This window comes from Seriola dumerili, unplaced genomic scaffold (genome assembly GCF_002260705.1).
Source record: "Seriola dumerili isolate Sdu_G_001 unplaced genomic scaffold, Sdu_1.0 BDQW01000258.1, whole genome shotgun sequence".
Classification (NCBI taxonomy): Eukaryota; Metazoa; Chordata; class Actinopteri; order Carangiformes; family Carangidae; genus Seriola; species Seriola dumerili.
Genome location: NW_019174513.1, coordinates 2,866,321 through 2,885,330, shown reverse-complemented (window position 1 = coordinate 2,885,330; position 19,010 = coordinate 2,866,321). Strand labels below are relative to the sequence as shown.

At 40.0% G+C, this 19,010-nt stretch overlaps 1 protein-coding gene across 1 annotated transcript; it reads right to left on the bottom strand.

Moving 5' to 3' along the window:
• Nucleotides 1–1,392: 1,392 nt before the first annotated feature.
• On the bottom strand, nucleotides 1,393–18,251 carry LOC111230141 (glycogen synthase kinase-3 beta-like). Its single transcript, XM_022756744.1, has 11 exons — nucleotides 18,180–18,251; nucleotides 17,888–18,073; nucleotides 10,502–10,689; nucleotides 10,140–10,223; nucleotides 8,950–9,060; nucleotides 6,505–6,635; nucleotides 6,003–6,207; nucleotides 5,498–5,593; nucleotides 4,954–5,140; nucleotides 4,750–4,827; nucleotides 1,393–4,333 (listed from the first exon to the last, which is right to left on the bottom strand). Exons 2-11 carry the CDS (start codon nucleotides 18,060–18,062, stop codon nucleotides 4,266–4,268), a joined length of 1,323 nt encoding a protein of 440 aa, XP_022612465.1. The 5' UTR covers nucleotides 18,063–18,073; nucleotides 18,180–18,251; the 3' UTR covers nucleotides 1,393–4,265.
• Nucleotides 18,252–19,010: the final 759 nt, after the last annotated feature.

Genomic DNA, 19,010 nt, shown 5'->3' with positions numbered 1-19,010 from the left:
TGATATCTTGAAACAAAAGTGCGACTCCATGTCAGAGATAAAGGCTGAGGGAGGGTGTCACTGGAATGTACCATCAACTCAAATCAGTATCAATACCAGCATGTTAATTGTTCATGAACCCTCCCCTCTTGACAGCCCTGATATAGTCAAACTGTGGAAGTGCAAGATTTCATCAGTCAAGGTCAAAAACATTTTCAATGACATTTGCAATAGCATGGTTCCCATAACAACCGCTCTGATTTCATCATTCTCCAACTGGTCCTTTCAAAAGTTCACCGCTCCACCTGACTCCACTGCAGAGCATAAAGAGTGCTTCATTTCATTAATCCCTTCATGAAAAGGTTTCTTATGAAGCTGAAGTAAATCTGATGACTCATGCCTGATAAGCAAGTTTATAATGTTTTGCTTATTCTAATTTCCACATCAACATTAGTGCATTAATTTTATCCTGCTTTAAATTTAGCTATGAACATTTTTGTAGGAAAAAACAGCCTCAGAAAAAAAAGGCTCAACACAAACTCAACATTTGTTCTTAGCCTCATCACACATGCTCTTTTTGGTGATGTTTGACTGAAAACAGATTGCGTCCTGAGTTGCCAGCAGGAAGAGAAAAATGCAAGATGCATCAGTCAGTTTCACCCCATCTACTGAAAGATGGCCCAGTTTTATCAGCCAGAATTACACAATATCTGCAGGCCTATTTTGCTCTTTGTCAAATATAGTTAAGTAGAAGAGAAATACTCAAGTAAAGAATACCGATGGTATTTTGATGCAGCATAGCCGGACTAACCTGCTATGAGGTCCTTGTGCTAAACACAGCTACTTGGCCCCTATTGCTCTCCCTTTTCTCTCACTCCCTGTGCAGAAGCAGAGGGAAAGATGATGTATTGGTAGCAGATATATTATTGATAATTAAGGAAATAAATTATTGTTATTATTCTGATAATGGAACTTCAGTGGATAAGTATGTTCTATAATGTAGAGCCTTACGATAGCTGTGGATATCAACCCCTTAGGATAAAAAAAACACTATCAAATTACATTTACTCAATTTTAACACTAGGACCCTCTTTCATACAAGGTCTCAAGATCAGTTAATAGGGACCCACCTAAAAGCCCTCATCACATCTGTTAATTTGCTTAGTGGTGCATCTTCAAAATAAAATTTCAATTAGATTGAGATAAACTTGTTTTTGGGGCATTTGCTTACTTTGCCTGGTTGGTAATTCACCCTTTATTTTGCACAGAACCTTAAATTCATATTCTTGAAACTCTCTTCCTTTGCATGCACAGGATGAGTGAGTTATCAATAAACATGCTGTTATATCTTTATGACTTTTATCACTTTTGTGACACTGTAAAAATGGCTCAATTATTCAGGAATCATGAATGTGAGACAGGAACAGTTTCATCACTTTATTAATGAGTTTAATTATTTATACCAACAAACAAAAACTGTCTCTCTCCCTCCAGTCCTCACTGTTCATCATCTCCTTTATCCAACCGTTCTGTTCCCAACAATGACATTTTTTCCCTCAGACAAGGGTGATAAAAGAGCAGGGTCACAGCAAATTAAAAACTAAGTGTGACAGATCAGAAGATGGAAACAAACAAAAAAAACATGAAAACGGCACATTTAGTCAGCTCTTCATTTAGGAAAATACAAAGAATAATGTCCATGCTTTGCTAACAGACACACACACACACACACACACACACACAGACAGACAGACAGACAGACACAGACACAGACACAGACACACACACACACTCCCTGCAGCTGTGCTCAAGAAACTCACAAAGTATCTGTGAAACATACACACTGTCAACAGGTCAAACCTGTAACACTCATACGACACACAGCGAGGGAAACAGGACATAGTTGGACACAGGAGATGATACATGTCAATGGACAGATTGGTTTTCTCCTTTCCTCCAAACACAGACACACTCACACACAGGGTGAACCACACTCCCTCCCAACCCCACAACCCCATAGATCCAGAGGTTTGTAACATTCCCTTCGCACTGAAGTTAAATGGAAAACTGGAGTTCGACCTGTTGGCTAGCATGTGCAGCTGTATCCACACTGATTGAACAGCACACTCCACCATCTGGATCCGAGTACAGTATCTTGGATGTGAAATCGTTTTGCATGTGACATTGCTGGACTAAAATTTGGAATTAAAAAACAAAACTAAATAAAAACCAAATCCCTCAAATTTTACCACCCCAGTGGAAAAGAAAAGATTCCCCCACTCCCACCCCCCAAAAAACACAATACAATAAATAAAACAATTATGACAACATTTATGGGGGAAAAGGGAAAGTTGTGAAGAGAGAAATGGAGGGAGAGAGAATAAAAATGAAACATTTTGTTCTGTTTTTTCCCCATGTGAACCAGGGACTGAAATGAAATTGTATTTACAGACTGCGACTGAGGATAAACAGTCCGGCAGCTGCTGCGCCGGTCTACTAGAGAAAAAAAAAATTACAAGAACAACAATAGAATAACAATAATAACAAAAATAACAAAATAAAATAAAAGGTACTTGATATTTACAGTTTAGCAGTGAAAAAAGGAGGAGGAAAGAGGGAAGCAGAAGGCAGAGGGATGAGAGCAAAAAGGAATCGGGGGAGGCTCCAAAAGCTGTTGGGTTCCAGGGGTTTGAGCATCGTTTCTGGTCAGATTATTACTGATATTAGTGGAAGTAATATAGTGTGGTCATCTTGGGCTGAACATGCACATTTGCGTGGTGGAAGAAAGAAACTAGTCCATGCCGACAGTGGACCGCTAGGCTGTGTGAATCATTCGAGATCAGTTCCTACCACCATTACAGGATGTGAAGAACATGATATGAGCGTCAAAGGCAGGCTGTTTGGAAAGGGGGCGAAGAGGGTTTCAACAAATCTCACAGACACCACAAACAAAATTCATTCACAGAGTCATCCTCCTGCACAAACAGTAATTGTGTATACTAGCTGAAATGACAACGATGAGCCGGGTGAGCAGTAGTCTCTTTGTACCCTCGGCACCTGACATAATCAAGCTGATATGAAACTTAACACTGTAAAAGTGACATAATTAATGAGCCGACTGTTCACCCTACAGTGCTAGGCAACTGTGTTTATGACATATGAGACATTGAGGCTTCTGTATTAGATGCAACTGGAGCCCCACACCAACGGCTCCCTCCTTGTGAGGTTATGTTCACAGCAGTGTTGGACAGTACACATAACTCAACCCTTTGCTTCCCCTCTACTCCCTTTGGAGATGTGCAATACTTACTCAAGAATCAACATGAAACGCTTGGTTTCCAGCTTAACCAACATGACAACATGAGCTTATACTGAAGAAACTGAAGATGTGTGCACTCTGCTCGTATAAAGCTCCCTCTCATTCACATAAAAGGCAGTTGAGGAGCTATTCAAAAAGAAACAGTAAAGACAGGCTGTGGTGCCCTGCTTTATAATAAAATTTAAAACCACCTCTTTTCTAAAATGACATGGACAAAATCAGCCAATGTGTTCTGTCTGTATCAAACTGGGAGTTTTAAAAAAATTATTCACATTTGTTCACCGCTGGGCCGGGTGAACTGACAATACTTGAGTAGAGTTCAGGGTAGAAAAATGACAGAAAAGCCACCAGTCTACACAGTGGGTTGTACGATCAAACACTATGTACAGTACAAGTGTGCCATTTTTGACCCTACTAAGGATGATTGTCAATATTAGTCGGGCCTTACATGCGGCCCTCATTCTCAACTCCATAGCCAATCAAGACCCCATTCAATGGCACCACGGCCACACATAAAATTAGCTAATACAAATAAAAAGAACATAAAGGGGATAAAAGTCAACTGTTGATTATAATACAGAAAATCCACACAACATGTACAACCCCCTCCTCATCTCCCAAACATCCTACCCAACCAATGTGGTGTTTCTTTATTCTAACAGGCCAGACAAGGGCTACCCTGGACTTTAACCTGCAGCTTATATTAAGCCCAAGTGTGGATACCTAAATGTCCTTAAAACAACCCAAATCCTCCTGAAGCTAGCAGCCACAGAAATTGCTTTCTATTGGAAATGGTTAACATTCAGGGTAAATAGCAATGCTGAGTGTTTATGTGGGTGTGTATAGTTTTTTCTTTTTTCTATTTAAAGGTTTGGAGCCAAGAGGAAGGTTGAGAGGGAGAAGAGCAGAGGAGAGAAAAGGAAAATGGGGGAAGACAAAAAAGAAAGGATGACAGAGGGATGGATGCTCAGGTGCTGTTGTTGATGGATCCAGGTGCTGAGCTGGGCTGGGCGGTACTGTCTGACACACTGCCCTCTGCAGGGGGAGAGAGGTAATAAAATTGTTACCATCAGAAAATCTCAAAAATAGTTCAGTCATATTTCTGATAGATAATTCATATTTGATTGTTTGAAACTATCCTTGCTGTCACTAAAATGTTTTAAGGTCATATTCATAATGATGAGATATTTAGTTTATTGACATTCAGTATTTGGGCTAAAGGTAATCTCAGGGTTGGGTTGCAAAATAGATCAGGGTTAAAGTGCAGACTGGAGTTAATTGTACAGGTCAGCAACAAGAGAGATAGTCAAAATGATCCAAATTGCCTGCAATTGTAAATGATCTAGGTCTCTTAAGAGAGATGGTACAATACAATTTGCTAATAAATGAATACATAGACCCATTTTTCTATCAAGAGAAAACTGTAGCTTAAAAAGAATATCCAATCATACCGTGTGAGGCAGGCGATGTCTGTGCGCGAGCGTGAGGAGGAATGAGTGTGGAGTTCAACTGGGGCTGGATAGACAGCTCTGAGGGAGCAGAAAAGACAAGTAAATGTTTAATTCTGTATAAAGCGAAGGTCACCAAAGGTCAAATACAAGAAATACATTGGGGAGATAAATGGAAAAAAGTGAATGACAGAGAGGCAAACTGACCAACGGGACTGAAGTTGAAGAGGAGCGGCAGTTCTCGTCCGCTGGGCAGGCGGGTGTTGGGCTGGCGCAGCTCATCGAAGAAGGCGTGTGCACATGCCTCCAGAGGAGAGAGCCTGGTCACCGGCGTGTATTCCAGCAGTCGAGAGCAGAGGGCAATGGCCTCTGGTGGGGTACGAGGCTTAAACACCTGACAGGAGAGAGAAAGGGAGAAAGTCAATGAATAAATTTAGGGTTCTGTATCGATACATGGAGAGAGTCAGTCCCACCAGGAATTTGTGTTCATGTTCTTGCACAAATATGAAGATTCCAAAGAAGTGTGGATAACATTTTAAAAACAAAACACAATTAACTACTTGCATAAGCCATGAAATTTCAGTTTCGTACAACCTGGGTCTTATTTTTTGTATTTTCCTGTGGCATATTTCCTATCCAGTAAAGAGGAAAAAAGCAGTTTCAGTACCTATAAATAGTAAAATCTCCCACTGAGAGAGAGTGTGGTTAATTGTTATCCAGCAATTAATCTACTTCAGTAGAGTGAACATACCTTTGTCCAAGGGTGTGCTTTGATCTGTGGGAATTTGAACTCTGTGTAGTTAGGGTTCATCTCCCGGATCTGCTCCCTTGTTGGTGTCCCCAGAACCTGACAAACAAGGTGAAAAGTTAATATTCATTCATATAATTACAATCATTGGCATGTCCTTCATGCCTGTGCACAACAGGAGGAGGAGGGATTGTCAGTGTGGGTGATAACACAGATATTCTTTGTTATATTGAGTGATCTCTATCTAATAACACCCATCTCTAAATGTCAGTATACATGTGTTTAGTTAAGTAGGACTTTAAACTTTGCTTCTTTATGCGTGTTTCTTTTTCCATAGTTCTTACAAATACAGTGTCTTGATTCTAAAACCCATACTAACAGTGATATTGCATTGTCAGACTGTACCAAAACTAGTTTCAATTCCAAACTTTACACCATGTCTTGTTTCATCTAGTGGCTTATGCCATTAGTTGGCTTTCCTCCACTGCTTGTAGCATCCTTACTGTACCTTGATGATCTCTACTAGCTGGTCCACACCACTGTCCCCGGGGAAGATGGGCTGGCCCAGCAGCAGCTCAGCAAGCACACAGCCGGCCGACCAGATGTCAATGTTGGATGTGTAGTCGGTGGCACCAAAGATGAGCTCCGGGGCACGATAGTACCGTGAGCAGATATAGGACACATTCGGCTCCCCCCGAACTAGCTGCTTAGCACTAGAAGGTGGTAGATGGGAGATGAGGCAGAAAAACAGACGATTCAGGAGGAGAGTGCCAGTCAAAATGAACCTTAAGTTTCTTAGTGTTTTTGTTTCACAAAGCATGTAAGTGACTTAGACAGGGAGATAAGAAGACATGTGACTGATACATAGAGGCAAAGTCAAGTCTTGAGAAAGAGATGGCTATACAAACAGACAGTTAACTAAACATGCATGCTGAGACACAGACAGTTACCACAATGGAAAGAATGATAGAGACAGGCAGACATGTTCAGAGGCAGTGTCTGTTACTGACCTGCCAAAGTCACAGAGTTTGAGGATGGCTGTCTCTGGGTCCACCAGGAGGTTCTGGGGCTTGATGTCTCTGTGACACACGCCCTGGGAATGGATATAAGCCAGACTGCGGAACAGCTGGTACATGTACACCTGAGGGGGGACAGAGAGGGTTGGAATAATGCCTGACATTCTTTCACAACAGACTCATACTCATATTCCAAGATTAATAACAAATGAGCAAGTGAAGAAGTCTGAGTTCACTATTTTCATGTCTTTTCCCTGTTCTTGTGCTCAGGTGTCAGGTGACGCTTGACTCGTGGGAGGCGTCTTTGCTGCAGTGCTCAACCAGGATTTCTGCAGGGGTTTCCCAAGTTAAATTTAAGACTTTTAAAGACCTTTTAAGCCACAATTCATTGTCATTTAATCATCAAATCAGCCAAAATATGAGGGAATATTGGAAATCAAGTAGGGGCCTTATGTCCCAGAATGATCACATTTTCCAGTACTTTCAAGCAATGAAATAAACTGTCAAATAAATGCAACCTGGACCCATATATGTGGCAGTAATTGGATGGATGGATTAACCTATTAAAAATTATTCCGTCCTGTCATTTAACTGCACTGTATACATTTAAATGTTATAATGAGTAACCAGGAATTTAAACTTCATTGCCATTGAGACTGCTCGTCTTGTGTGACCTTAACTGACCTCGGCTAATGTTGAATCAACTAGCTCCCAACATGGGCATCAGGACCCCTCTAGTGGGTCACCAGACAATGAATGGTTAAGGAAAGAAGAATAATATTGTTCTTTTATGAAAATGTGTAACCATGTTTCAGACCTTTCTTAAATCTGCTTATTTCTATTCACAATTTGTAGAGGTGTGTAGGGTGTGATGAGTGACACTGCTTCATTTAAACAACCCAAGAAGGCTTGGGACCACTGAGCTAAATTCTAGCTAACCCTAGTTCATGGTTACTGTGCTACAAATATATCTGGCTATTTTACTCAAGATTAGATAGCAATATAATTTCTTTTCCAAAGGCAGGAGCACATGAGTGACTGTCTGTATAGATTTTCATCATTTCAATACGTTCCCTGATTGGGTTTTCAGGTTCACTGTGCATGTTGAAAGAAGCATCTGTATGGTGTCTGATGCAGCCTGCAGTGGCATGTTTCTACAAAAAAAATACAGGGGTGAAAAATTCTCCCTGAAGACTCGTAACCAACCTCATCCAACCCCTGACTACACATCCTAGTCTGCACCCATTTAATGTGTCTGTGGAATGCAGACGGTAAGCATCTTAATATGAAACCACCGTCATCATCACCATTATCATCATTATTACCCACATGATGCAGTGACAGCAGGCCGGCCACAGATTACAAAATGATTAAAGACAAGATGACTGAGGGATGAGAGATGATGGTTGAAAAGGGTGCAGAGAGAGAGAGAGAGAGAGATACAAAAGGAGGAGAGGGGTGAGGAAGGGGGAGACAATGAGAGACATGATAAAAACATGAGACCCACAGGGCAAGGAAGGGGAAAAGAAGGCCTGAGACATGCTGTGATTGAAGTGTGTCGCTGGAGGAAGGAGGGATGACAGGAGAGGAAAGAGGGAGAGATCAGTATGCATCTCAAAGCCACAGGGGAGCAGCAAGCTGAGGTAGGGAAATGGGCCATGAGACAGCTATAATGTCCTCTCTGCTGCTGCAGACACAGTAAACACACAAACATTCTCCCTGAAATGAGCACCCTTTTAGACAGGGAACCAAGTGTATTGCAAACACGTTAATTCCCATGGGGCCATCTTTCCCTTTCTGCTTTCATAATCCTTAAACAGTGAGCTGTCTGTGAAAAACAAACAGGAAAATACTTGGTTGTTCATTACATCCACAGGCAATTACTGAACAAAATTTTACCTTCAGTTTCCACCAAATATCAGTAAAATATTGCACAATAACTGATCTGACTAAATGAGACTAAATTCAAAAAGCTAAGATGAAATATTAAATCTAACACCTTTTATTTGACACATGGAGAGAGATGACAACCTACCATGGAAACCAGTGACCAGTGTAAGTATGTACAAAGTACAAAAAATACAAATCAGACCCATTTATTTATTTACAGCTATAATGCATTTGAGACGCACATCCCACATCACTATCAGACAATGTCCACTTGATTTGCATTCCTTGCTTTTTAGATAAACAGACAACGGTGAAAAAACAACCTCTGCAAACACGGTGGACTTAATATAACAAGTAGTGGCTGGACAGGCCAGACAGTATTTGCTTCTAAGATGATAACTGCACTTTTCACTTGTGATGTACAGACATGAAGTGTGTCATCCTTGAATAACTGAACTTGAATTAAGACTCTGATGCCTTGAGTGGTGTAGTGAAAGCGGCGAAGGGAAAACACCCCAGCTGTGTGTATGTCTTTTTGTGTCTACTTACCTTAACATAGATGATAGGGATGGTAGTCTTGGCCTTGTTGAAGTGCCGAGCCACCCTGTACACCGTCTCGGGGACGTAGTCCAGCACCAGATTCAAATACACCTCATCTTTCTGGAAAAGGAGGAAAAAAAAGCAAGAAAGAGGGCTGTATAATTAGAAGTGGAATGTGACATCTAATCCAATCCAAATCAAAAGTTATTACTTCACAAAAAACTAAATTTAGTGCTATGAGCATAATCTACAGAACAAACCAGTCTAAAAAATATACTGATTGGATAAAGGATAAGTAAGAAAACTAAAAATAATTAATGCTGTGAGCTATGAGCAGTGATTAGCTATATAACTGAAGAAATAAGAGGAAATAAGAAGGAAAATGATTATACTTCACTTATCTTAAATGAATATTTGCTGCAAACAATGACTAAATAAACAATTACAGTTGTACAGCTCTTTGACATTGCAGTTCCACTTCATAAGCAATAACACACAGCTGTCATTATGAGTGTAAAAACAATTAATTGGCCTGCTATAGTAAACATTGCAAAAGTACAATGAAGCATAAACACTACTTGACTCAAATGCAGGGGAGAATATTCTGGCTTGCTGTACTTAATTCATAAACCATAAAATTTTCCATTATGAAATATTATGCATGAATTTTTACTCTTTACAGAGGCGGGTTAGAATAAACGAGTTATAGAGTGATTCTATGCCAGTGAGGATGTGCTATGTCTGTTGTATCCGATTTGACATAAATTCAGTACATGCCACTGTGTATAACTTATATAAAGATGCATCTTGATCTGAGGAATTCAGGGACACAATTATTTTGTTTCTAAAGTATAGCACAGATCAGAAGTTATGGGCCAAGAGGTAATCTCACTTGTCAGTGATTCACAATCCCATCAACTCTAATATTTGTCATTGTGAATGAGACAATACATAAACCTTTTCTTCCCTTTCAAGTTTAGATTGTGTTTTCTCAGATGCAGATACATTTTAGGAAGAAGCAAAACCACAACAATAATCTGAGAGACTCAGTGAAAGAGTGTGAATTCATGTTACAAATCAGACAAAGTTCTACAAGTCCAGAACATGTCTATGAATCATCCTTGATGCATGCACCATAAAAATGGCTGGGTGTGGAGGCAGAGTGCTCCACCTGGAAACTTGATTTCTACTACACACACCTTCTCTCCGCTGGAGTAGAAGAAGTAACGTAGCCTCACAATGTTGCAGTGGTCCAGTTTCCTCATTATTTGCAGCTCCCTATTCTACAATGAAGAAAAGAAAAAGGAAAGGGAAGAGAAATCCAGATTGTGAATTGTGCAAAAAAACTTTCACAACAAACTGACAGTTAATTTAGGATAGTTACTGTACTCTATATTCTAATCCAGAGAGTGAGAGAGCAGTGCTTAAAAAAGAATAAAATTAAATAAAAATTTGCACATACCAAAAGCCACAACAACCTTTTCTGTAGATGCAAAGTTCCTATTTAGACAATAGCATTTTGCTCTACTGTAATTATCTGAGTAAACCTTTCTAAGCATACCTTAAACCTCTTGTCTTGGAGAACCTTCTTAATTGCCACCATCTCCTGGCTGTCGATGAGGCGAGCCTGGTAGACCACTCCAAAGGAGCCATTTCCTATAACCTTTATGTCTGTGTAGGACACTTCCTGTGGGCGATCAGGGCCCTGGCCGGGTGTGGCTACCACCGTCGTCACTTTGCCACTGTCTCCTGTGAATGAAAGCACAAGTACACCTTGTCATGGAGATTCAGAAATGATAAAAAATTGTCCCAGTCAAGACATTCACTGTGGCCTCACACCAGTTACATATCTATTATTCTGAAATTATAAACATACTGTGATGAAATAAGAAATAGCATAAAGTTATGTTCAGACATGTAAGACACCCCTAACACAACCCTCTCCAGATTAGCTTTTAAACCAGTATCCCTAAGAGAGAAAAGCCAAACATCAACTAGCTCTCTCTCTCTCCTTTGAATGGTTGGGACCTATGTGGTGGCTCCCCAGACACACTGCACTAGCTGGTAATGAGCTACTGATACTTCACACAAGACTTTCCCCTGCTCCCCTGGGTGAACTTAGTTGAAACCCCCTTCATACTGGAGACATGCATATGATGCAGGTCAACTGAAGTTCAACCAGAGTCTGAACCAGACTGCTTGTCTTGGATCAGTAATCTGTCATCACAATTAACAGATGATTCCCCAACAGTATTCCAAATACACATCACTGCTTTTTACCATTACCAAATAAATTTATAAAAATTTGTTTCAGTTTCCCTTGAAGCCAGGTTCTTTGCTTTGCTTGCACCAATTCTGTTATTATTTAAGTTCACATCACAGTTTATATACATATTTTGAGTTGAGTGTTATAGGTGGACTACAGAGGTTATGCTTTTATTTGTTATTATTAGGTTTTAGTGCAAACGGGTAAAGAAGTTTAGGAAGAACGTGGTGCTGTTAAAATGTAGAGAAGTTTCGCTGCGTTTCGACCAAAGGTTCTTCAGGAACTAAAAGGTTCCTGTGGCCCATTGTTGTCTGTGTTTCCACCGTGGCCTTAAGTCCCGGGAAGATTATGCAAAATTATTACTTGACATAACATTATTCACAGCACTTTGAGGACATAACATGAACGAAAATACAAATTGTGTCCCGTATATATTCAATACAGGACGCAGCATTTTATTTTCAAATACGGGACAATCCTGTATTATACGTGACGTATGGCAACCCAAGCCACTCCGGTTGTTGTGGTCCTTTACTTTTTGGATGTCCTTTTAAGTTTTTTTTTACCTTCTTCCGGACCTGTTTTGTGGTGTGGAGAATGTTTGCTCACTCGCTGCGGACTAAACATCGCGGGTGAATCAAAATGCAGCAAGTACCTTTGGAAAGTACTATCCCCCCACCAGGTACCTTTTTGGGGATCGATCAATTACCCCAGAACTAAATTTAAACCCTGGTTCGTGCGGTCGAAACGTGCATAGTTCCTCAAAAGGTTCCTGGGAAAAGTTCCTGCGGTGGAAACGCGGCTAAAATAGCCTTTTACCATGTCACAGTGTGAGGTGTAACTCTTGGATAAGAAACACTTGTTGTGATGTTGTGATCTAAACTCTCATTCATTACTGCCTCACCCTTCCATTAGTTAAATTCAAAACAAAGTTGGATTTAATTAAATAGAACACAAGTCAAAACTAAGAGGCTCTGCTGACAAAGTGGCCTTGTAAAAAGGAACACAGTAAAAGTGCAACTACACCCTGATCACATTATGTATAGCTAAAGGGTCAAGTGAGAGCTGTAGCACTAATATTAGAGAAAATTTTACATGAATGAATACAAGGTGTATGTTTTAAAGTAGTCCAACAGTATCATTGACTAATGTTTGACCTTGTGGAAATCGAGCAAAGTGAGAAGCTCATGATCTAACAGTCACTGACAGCTCTAGTTAGGGTCAAGTAGCTGCTCAGTGTTTTACGCACGTGCTGGTTCAAGAATGATCTGACAAATCGGCACCAGAAGCAATGACACTGGGATGGGAAGAGGAGCAAAAAAGAGGCCCATTGCCAAAAGGCTTGTCAGAGCCTGTGATGAAATTGCGTGGACAGTAGCACACCCAGAAGTGCTACCATTTCCTGGGTTTGCTCACTTCGCCTGTCTCAACAGGACCCCTCCTGATCTCTAGTCGGTCTCCGAGTCTCAAAATGGAGTCAGACAATGAAGCATTTAGGTCTCTTCAATAAACTGACAAAAAAACCAAGACAGCAATTTGGCGTCATCACCTGCTATTTCTGTCTGCAAAAAAAAATTTCAAAAGTTCCAAATTCAATTATTATCTCCAATTGATTATCAATGAAAAACGAAAACCATATACTTTTTCTTTTTTTGGCAGTTTTCCACCAAAACCTTTTTCAAGGTTAACAGTGAACAGCAGCCGATAGCGTATCCACATGATTGGCCTAGATCTGATCTCTACCCTCGGGTCAGCAGGAAATATTTAGCTTTCGAGATCAGTCACTGTGTGGGTCCTGCACATTCCTGTGTTCCAGCTCCAAAATACACTGCTCCTCTGTGTTTCCTTTTAGCATCACTTTCACTCATTTTAAACAAGTTAAGACAGAGGGGAGCACATTAAATATGGAGCAGCTGTGGCATGATAGTCCCTTGAATAATGAATGCACAGATGAGCACTCTGCCCAGCTGTCAGTGAATAGCTTTGGTTTCTGATACGTCAATGCAAGCCTGATGAGTAAGAGAAAAAGGATGAGCAAAGTGACTTTCATCACACCCACACTTATAAGTAATTGGCTTGGAGCTTGTTGGTAGGTGTAAAACCCAAGCCCACTTTTAACTTGACACAATGATCAGCAACTGCAGGACAAATTACAACTAGTATTTTACCATTAGTGATCTATGGGAATTATAATGCCACCTTGCATAATTGCATATGGTGATGGATTTACACTGGGTGTGGCTTTTAATCCATTCATCTACACATCCACTATTGTGGAGGCACAATAGAGGATGCATCAGAAGCAAATCACAGTCACATAATATACATTACAGATAACTATCAATGATCTATACATTTGCTGATCAGAAAAACCACAGCTCACAACAGTTTACAGTTAATGTAACTGTTTCATAACACACAGACTCAAGATGGTTCTCTTGTGATGTACAGATTCAACTTTTTCTTTCCTGTTACCGATTTCAATACCTCAGCTCAGGGTATCTATCGATGCATTGCAGAGTATTGATCCAATATGGCGCTCTCTTTTTCAATGTCACTACCTGCTATTATTTTTTTTTATATTATTTCCCCTAGGGGATAAATAAAGTATTTATCTATATATCTATCTATTTTATCATATCATTTAGCGTTTTTGGTATTGTAATTTTGCAGTTTTTCCTTTTTTCTTTCTTTGTACTGTCCACTTTGCTGCTGCAATATTGCAAATCTACCCCACTGTAGGACTAAAAGAACTCATTGGAATCATTTTTATGTAAGGTAACATGAGGCCTTGGCACTACATACTGAGTCGAGGCCCAATAAAATACTGAATTTCATAATGACATTGATGAGGAAAATGTATTTAATGTGGATTGGTCATGTCTAAAGTTGGAGTCGCTGGATCTGTACCAATGCATCTCTTCTCTTGACCATTTTTATGCCACTAATAATACAGGTGTGTGTGGGTTCAGGATTTGAAGGCTGGATGGAGGCAACTGCGATTTTAAAAAGTGTAACAGGATGTAATAACATCATAACCCACAGGTCCAAGTGAAGTAGCTTAATACTTTTGAAATGGTTAACAGACACAAGGCCAAACCAGTGACTTTAACAAGTCTCTCGTGTGAAAGCACTCTAGAACAGAAATGAATAGAGCCAAGAATTAAACCATATTTTGGTACACACTGAAATGTAGCACAATAGCAAAATAGCACCAGGTATTAAAAGCACAAGTAATAAAAGCCGGTGATAAATGGTTGCTCAGATTTGTACTCCTCTTCTTATCTGATCAGACTTTCTGATTCTAGACATTTTACTTAGATTAATTTCTTGTACAGTAAGTTGTCTTTGACTACATGTAACATTTGAGAGGTAGGAATGAATGTGCAACGGATGTTTGTTTGGCCAAATGTAATCACTTTAAATCTGTCACAGCCACCATCTCTGGAGGCTTCGATCAGCCAAAATGGATAAATATTTTATTCTTCCTCCTCCTGCTCTCAGTGATCACTTATACCATTTTTCAATATTGCCAAAGACACAATTTAGTTGTTCTTACTGACATATGTTTTTGTTTATTGTATAAGACAAGTGAATGAGTACAAAGTAGTGATTCAATCGTGCCTTCTTAATGCTACCTGTCAATCAAGAACAGTTATTCCTTTACCGCTGTAGTAGAATCATTGATGAAATCACTATAACATGACAAGTGTTTAACAACAGTGAATATAAGTTAATGGAGGCCTGTATTGTATGACTGGCAGTATTGGCAGAATCAGGGAGTATAGGTATCAGACAGCGGCCTTTTCAATAACACTGCTACATTGCACCTGACAATGTCTGAACAGTCAGAAATCTTCCTTTTGGGAAAGCTCTGTTTTCCCAAAGCACATTAAAAATTGAGCCTGGGGTTTTTGGATTTATCCACTCCAGAGAGCTTAGATTTCAGTGTAAAAACAGCCAGGTTAATTTGGACAAAAGGCCAAAAGGTAGAGATGGAGAGATGTTTTCATATTTAGACAGCTTACGTGCCATTCACACATTTTTCAAAAAGCTGGGATGATGGCTGCAATTCATTGTAAATGAGACCTGGCTTTGCAGGGCATGAGCTCGGCAGACTCAAAGAGCACCCAGATACACTACATGGGCAAAAGGAGAAAGGCTCAACTTTATGCAAATATCCTCCGACGCAGTGTGAGCGACAGCCAGGCAAGAGCCAACTGTGATCATCTTGATTTCAGCAGAAATGGAAACACAGTGTTGTTGTACTACTCCACTACACTATGGGAATGAACTCTAAACAAAATATAAGAACATTTGATTGTTGTGATGTTCTACTTCTCATTTCTCTACAATGCGTCTTTATGGAGTTACTGGGACATAAAAAATTCAAAAGACGCGTGGAAACAAATCGCCAATATTGTTAGTGTGTGCGTGTTGTTGTTGTGCTCAACACATAAAATTTGAAGCCAGGTTCTTTGCTTTGCTTGCACAAATTCTGTTATTATTTAAGTTCACATCACAGTTTATATATATTTTGAGTAAAGTGTTGTAGATGGACTACAGTGGTTATGCTTATATTTATTATTATGCTTTCTTCAAGGGCTAAAATAGTTTAATTATTTATGACAGGTGATTGTCCTGTAAGGAAGGTTTTTAGCGCAAACAGGTAAAGAAGTTTAGGAAGACCTTGGTGCTGGTAAAATGTAGAGAAGTTTGCAAAAAAAAAAGCTGCGTTTTGACCAAAAGTTCTTCAGGAACTAAAAGGTTTCTGTGGCCCATTGTTGTCTGTGTTTCCACCGTGGCCTTAAGTCCCGGGAAGATTATGCAAAATTATTACTTGACATTACATTATTCACAGCACTCTGGGGGCATAACATGAACGAAAATACGGGACAAACTGTGTCCCATATATATTCAATATTCAATAGCATTTTAATTTCAAATACGGGACGATCCCATATTATACATGATGGGTGGCAACCCAAGCCACTCCGGTTGTTGTGGTCCTTAATTTTCCTTTTAAAGTTTTTTTTCCTTCTTCCGGACCCGTTTTGCGGTGTGGAGAATGTGTTTCCCCGCTCGTTGCGGACTAAACATCACGGGTGAATCAAAATGCAGCAAGTACTCGACCAGTCAACACAGTTAGTGTTGATGTAGTCTAAAACAGAACTTTTTTTTGGGTTTCTGCAGGGTCCAGGCACCTGACACAAGAACAATGCTTTCACAGAGTTCAGCAGATTCTGAAGACCAAGACTGAAACATTCTGAAAACTGTACAAGTGAAAAGGCCATCTTGTATTTAAAACCAATGGATGTGAATGAGCCAAGTCACTTAGTGAAGATCTGGTGATTGGCTGCAAGTACTGATTTCAGCGAGGACTTAAAGCACAGCGACTTATTTGAATTTCTATCTTTGATTTCCATTCATTTTCTTTGTTTGTCATTACGCTTGTGGTAATGATCAATTATTGATCACACTGACCATTATTTTTATTGCCGACCTGCAGTTTTTCTTTCCCGTTATTTGACACAAGCTATTTCCTTTGGTCTCTTGCAGTCTGCCCTTCTGCACACCTCTGTTTAAACCTTTAGATCTTCAGCCAACTGCTACTGCTGCAGAGCTACATGACCCCTGAGCATTCTGCAAGTTCTTGTCATCACACCAGCAAAACCAACTGGAGTGACTTTGCTGTTGGCAAAGCAGGGTTTCCAGTACAACCATCAAAATGGTGAAGAAAGTGAGCATATTCAACCATCTGCATAATTACTTAAGGGGATAAAGGCTCCTTCTAAGGTGTACAAAAATTGATTATAATTCAGAACTTGTCTTCCACCTGAGGGTGGTGGCACAGTTGCACAGGCAATACGCCAGATACAGGTGTGCCAAACTGTTTCCATTACACAAAGCAAGAACATTCTCACTTTCCTGATTTTAAAGATACCCTGGTATGGATTCATGTAGTGGACCAACTGTTTGAAATCATGGATTGATGCTTTTAGGTATCCATAAGTGTAGTCATCCTGGCGAGCAGTTGGATAACAAAAAAGGATGGTCAACCTTTGCTGGTTAATAAGCAGCTAGAACCTAAGTAATTTGGGAAATTAGACTGAAAATAATTCCCATGTACTAAGGCTACCACATTGTAAACTAACGTTACCCTACTTTGGAGAAAAACTATCTGTGCAAGATCAGACTACACCGAGGACGACGCCTAAAAACTTAAAACTGATCATTTTCAGCCTACTCTTTACTAACGTTAGCAAGCTAGTTAGCTTCCACATCTGATATTAAAGACGAATATATTCAAGCATCGGCTAACACCAACTCTATTCTTGGGTTGTAGTGTAATAATAATGGTTTGGTAATGTTGCCGAAAAAATGACATAACGTTATCTAACGTCGAAATATCAGCGGTTAGGTTCTAGGCTTGCCACCACCAGCTAACGATAATGTTAGCTATGCGATAAAAGCCCTTGGTCGCAGCGGTTCCTTAGTGAAAAACACAGCTAACGTTAGCCGGACAGCTAAGTTAAGTTAGCTAACCCGCTAAGGTTAGCTCCGCGGCAATGATCGAGATTAAACACACGCCGACACATTTCCTTTAAAATAACGCACAACTCGAGCTTTACTAATAACATGTAAGTTGGGCTTATGAAAGAAAAATATAATAATACTCACTAGGCAGTTTCAGATTCGGAAAGCTCGTCGAGCTGCTTCCAGTGGCTTGTGAAGCCCCAGTTTTTCCTGTCGAGCTTCCACCGGCTACTGCTGATCCGGCACCGGCTGCAGCGGATCCGGGAGCTCCGGGAGGCTCAGCGAATGAGCTGGTCCTGGGCCGCCCGCTGCCGCTCATATTTGTGTGAACTAAAAGCCGGGGCAAGGTTGAGTGTTATTCGCAGCCAGACCGGCACAGATTTAAGCTATCTATATGTATTTTAATATTCGATATAAATAAAAAAACTACACTTACAGCGTTCTGTATAGGCTGCCCGTCTCCCCCTTTCTTCCTCTGTAGAACGATGATGGTGGGGGGACTGGGGAGTTGACGCACAACGACGTAAAGCTCGCAAGGGCTGATGGGAAACTGAGTTGTTGAGAGCTTCATGGCCTCATTACACTCAGTTGTCGGTTTATTAGGGATACCTGGCTAAAACTAATGCAGTCCAATACAACAGCATTTTTATTAAAATTATTTTAGACAGGTATTGAGTCATCTTCATGGCCATTTTCGAGTATGTAGGGGTGCTGTTGCACTGTAAGGTATTATACAGAGATGTACAGTATGTCTGTTATTTAGTCTTCCCTGATTGATATAAATGCGGTGGGCAAAATAATAGAGACCCGTCAGAGTTTGACACGATACAACTCAACAGCACGGCAAATTGTATCCTCCAAAATCACCATTAAGCTGTATCAACATCTCTGTAAAACAGTTTCAACAAAAAATGAACATAACAACCATCATGAAGGTATTTCTTGAAGGACTGTCGTATAAGACTGCATTTGTTTTAGCTAAGTGTATTTAATAAACTGCTGTTTTATGCTGTTTCTCACAGGAATCAATTTTGCTGGAAAAGGGTACCATAAAAATATATGGTAATAATCAAATAAAAATAAATAGAATTTAAATTCATATTTTGTCGTAGTTGTCAAGATTTGTACAAGATTTGTTAAAACCATTGATACCGCTTGTGTTCTTTGGGGTTTTTTTGGGGGTTCCACTAAGCCTGTCAGTCACTTGTTCATCTTGGAACGGTCAATACTGTACAAGTTTTTGAAAGGCTCTATCTGCTAATTTCCA

Excerpts from the sequence above, each read along its gene's own strand:
- LOC111230141 (XM_022756744.1), bottom strand. The coding sequence starts at position 18,062 with ATGAGCGGCAGCGGGCGGCCCAGGACCAGCTCATTCGCTGAGCCTCCC. Across the intron at positions 10,690-17,887 it reads TCCGAATCTGAAACTGCCTA|GAGACAGTGGCAAAGTGACG; the intron begins GTGAGTATTATT and ends TTTCATTCACAG. Across the intron at positions 4,828-4,953 it reads CTTCAACTTCAGTCCCGTTG|AGCTGTCTATCCAGCCCCAG; the intron begins GTCAGTTTGCCT and ends CTGCTCCCTCAG.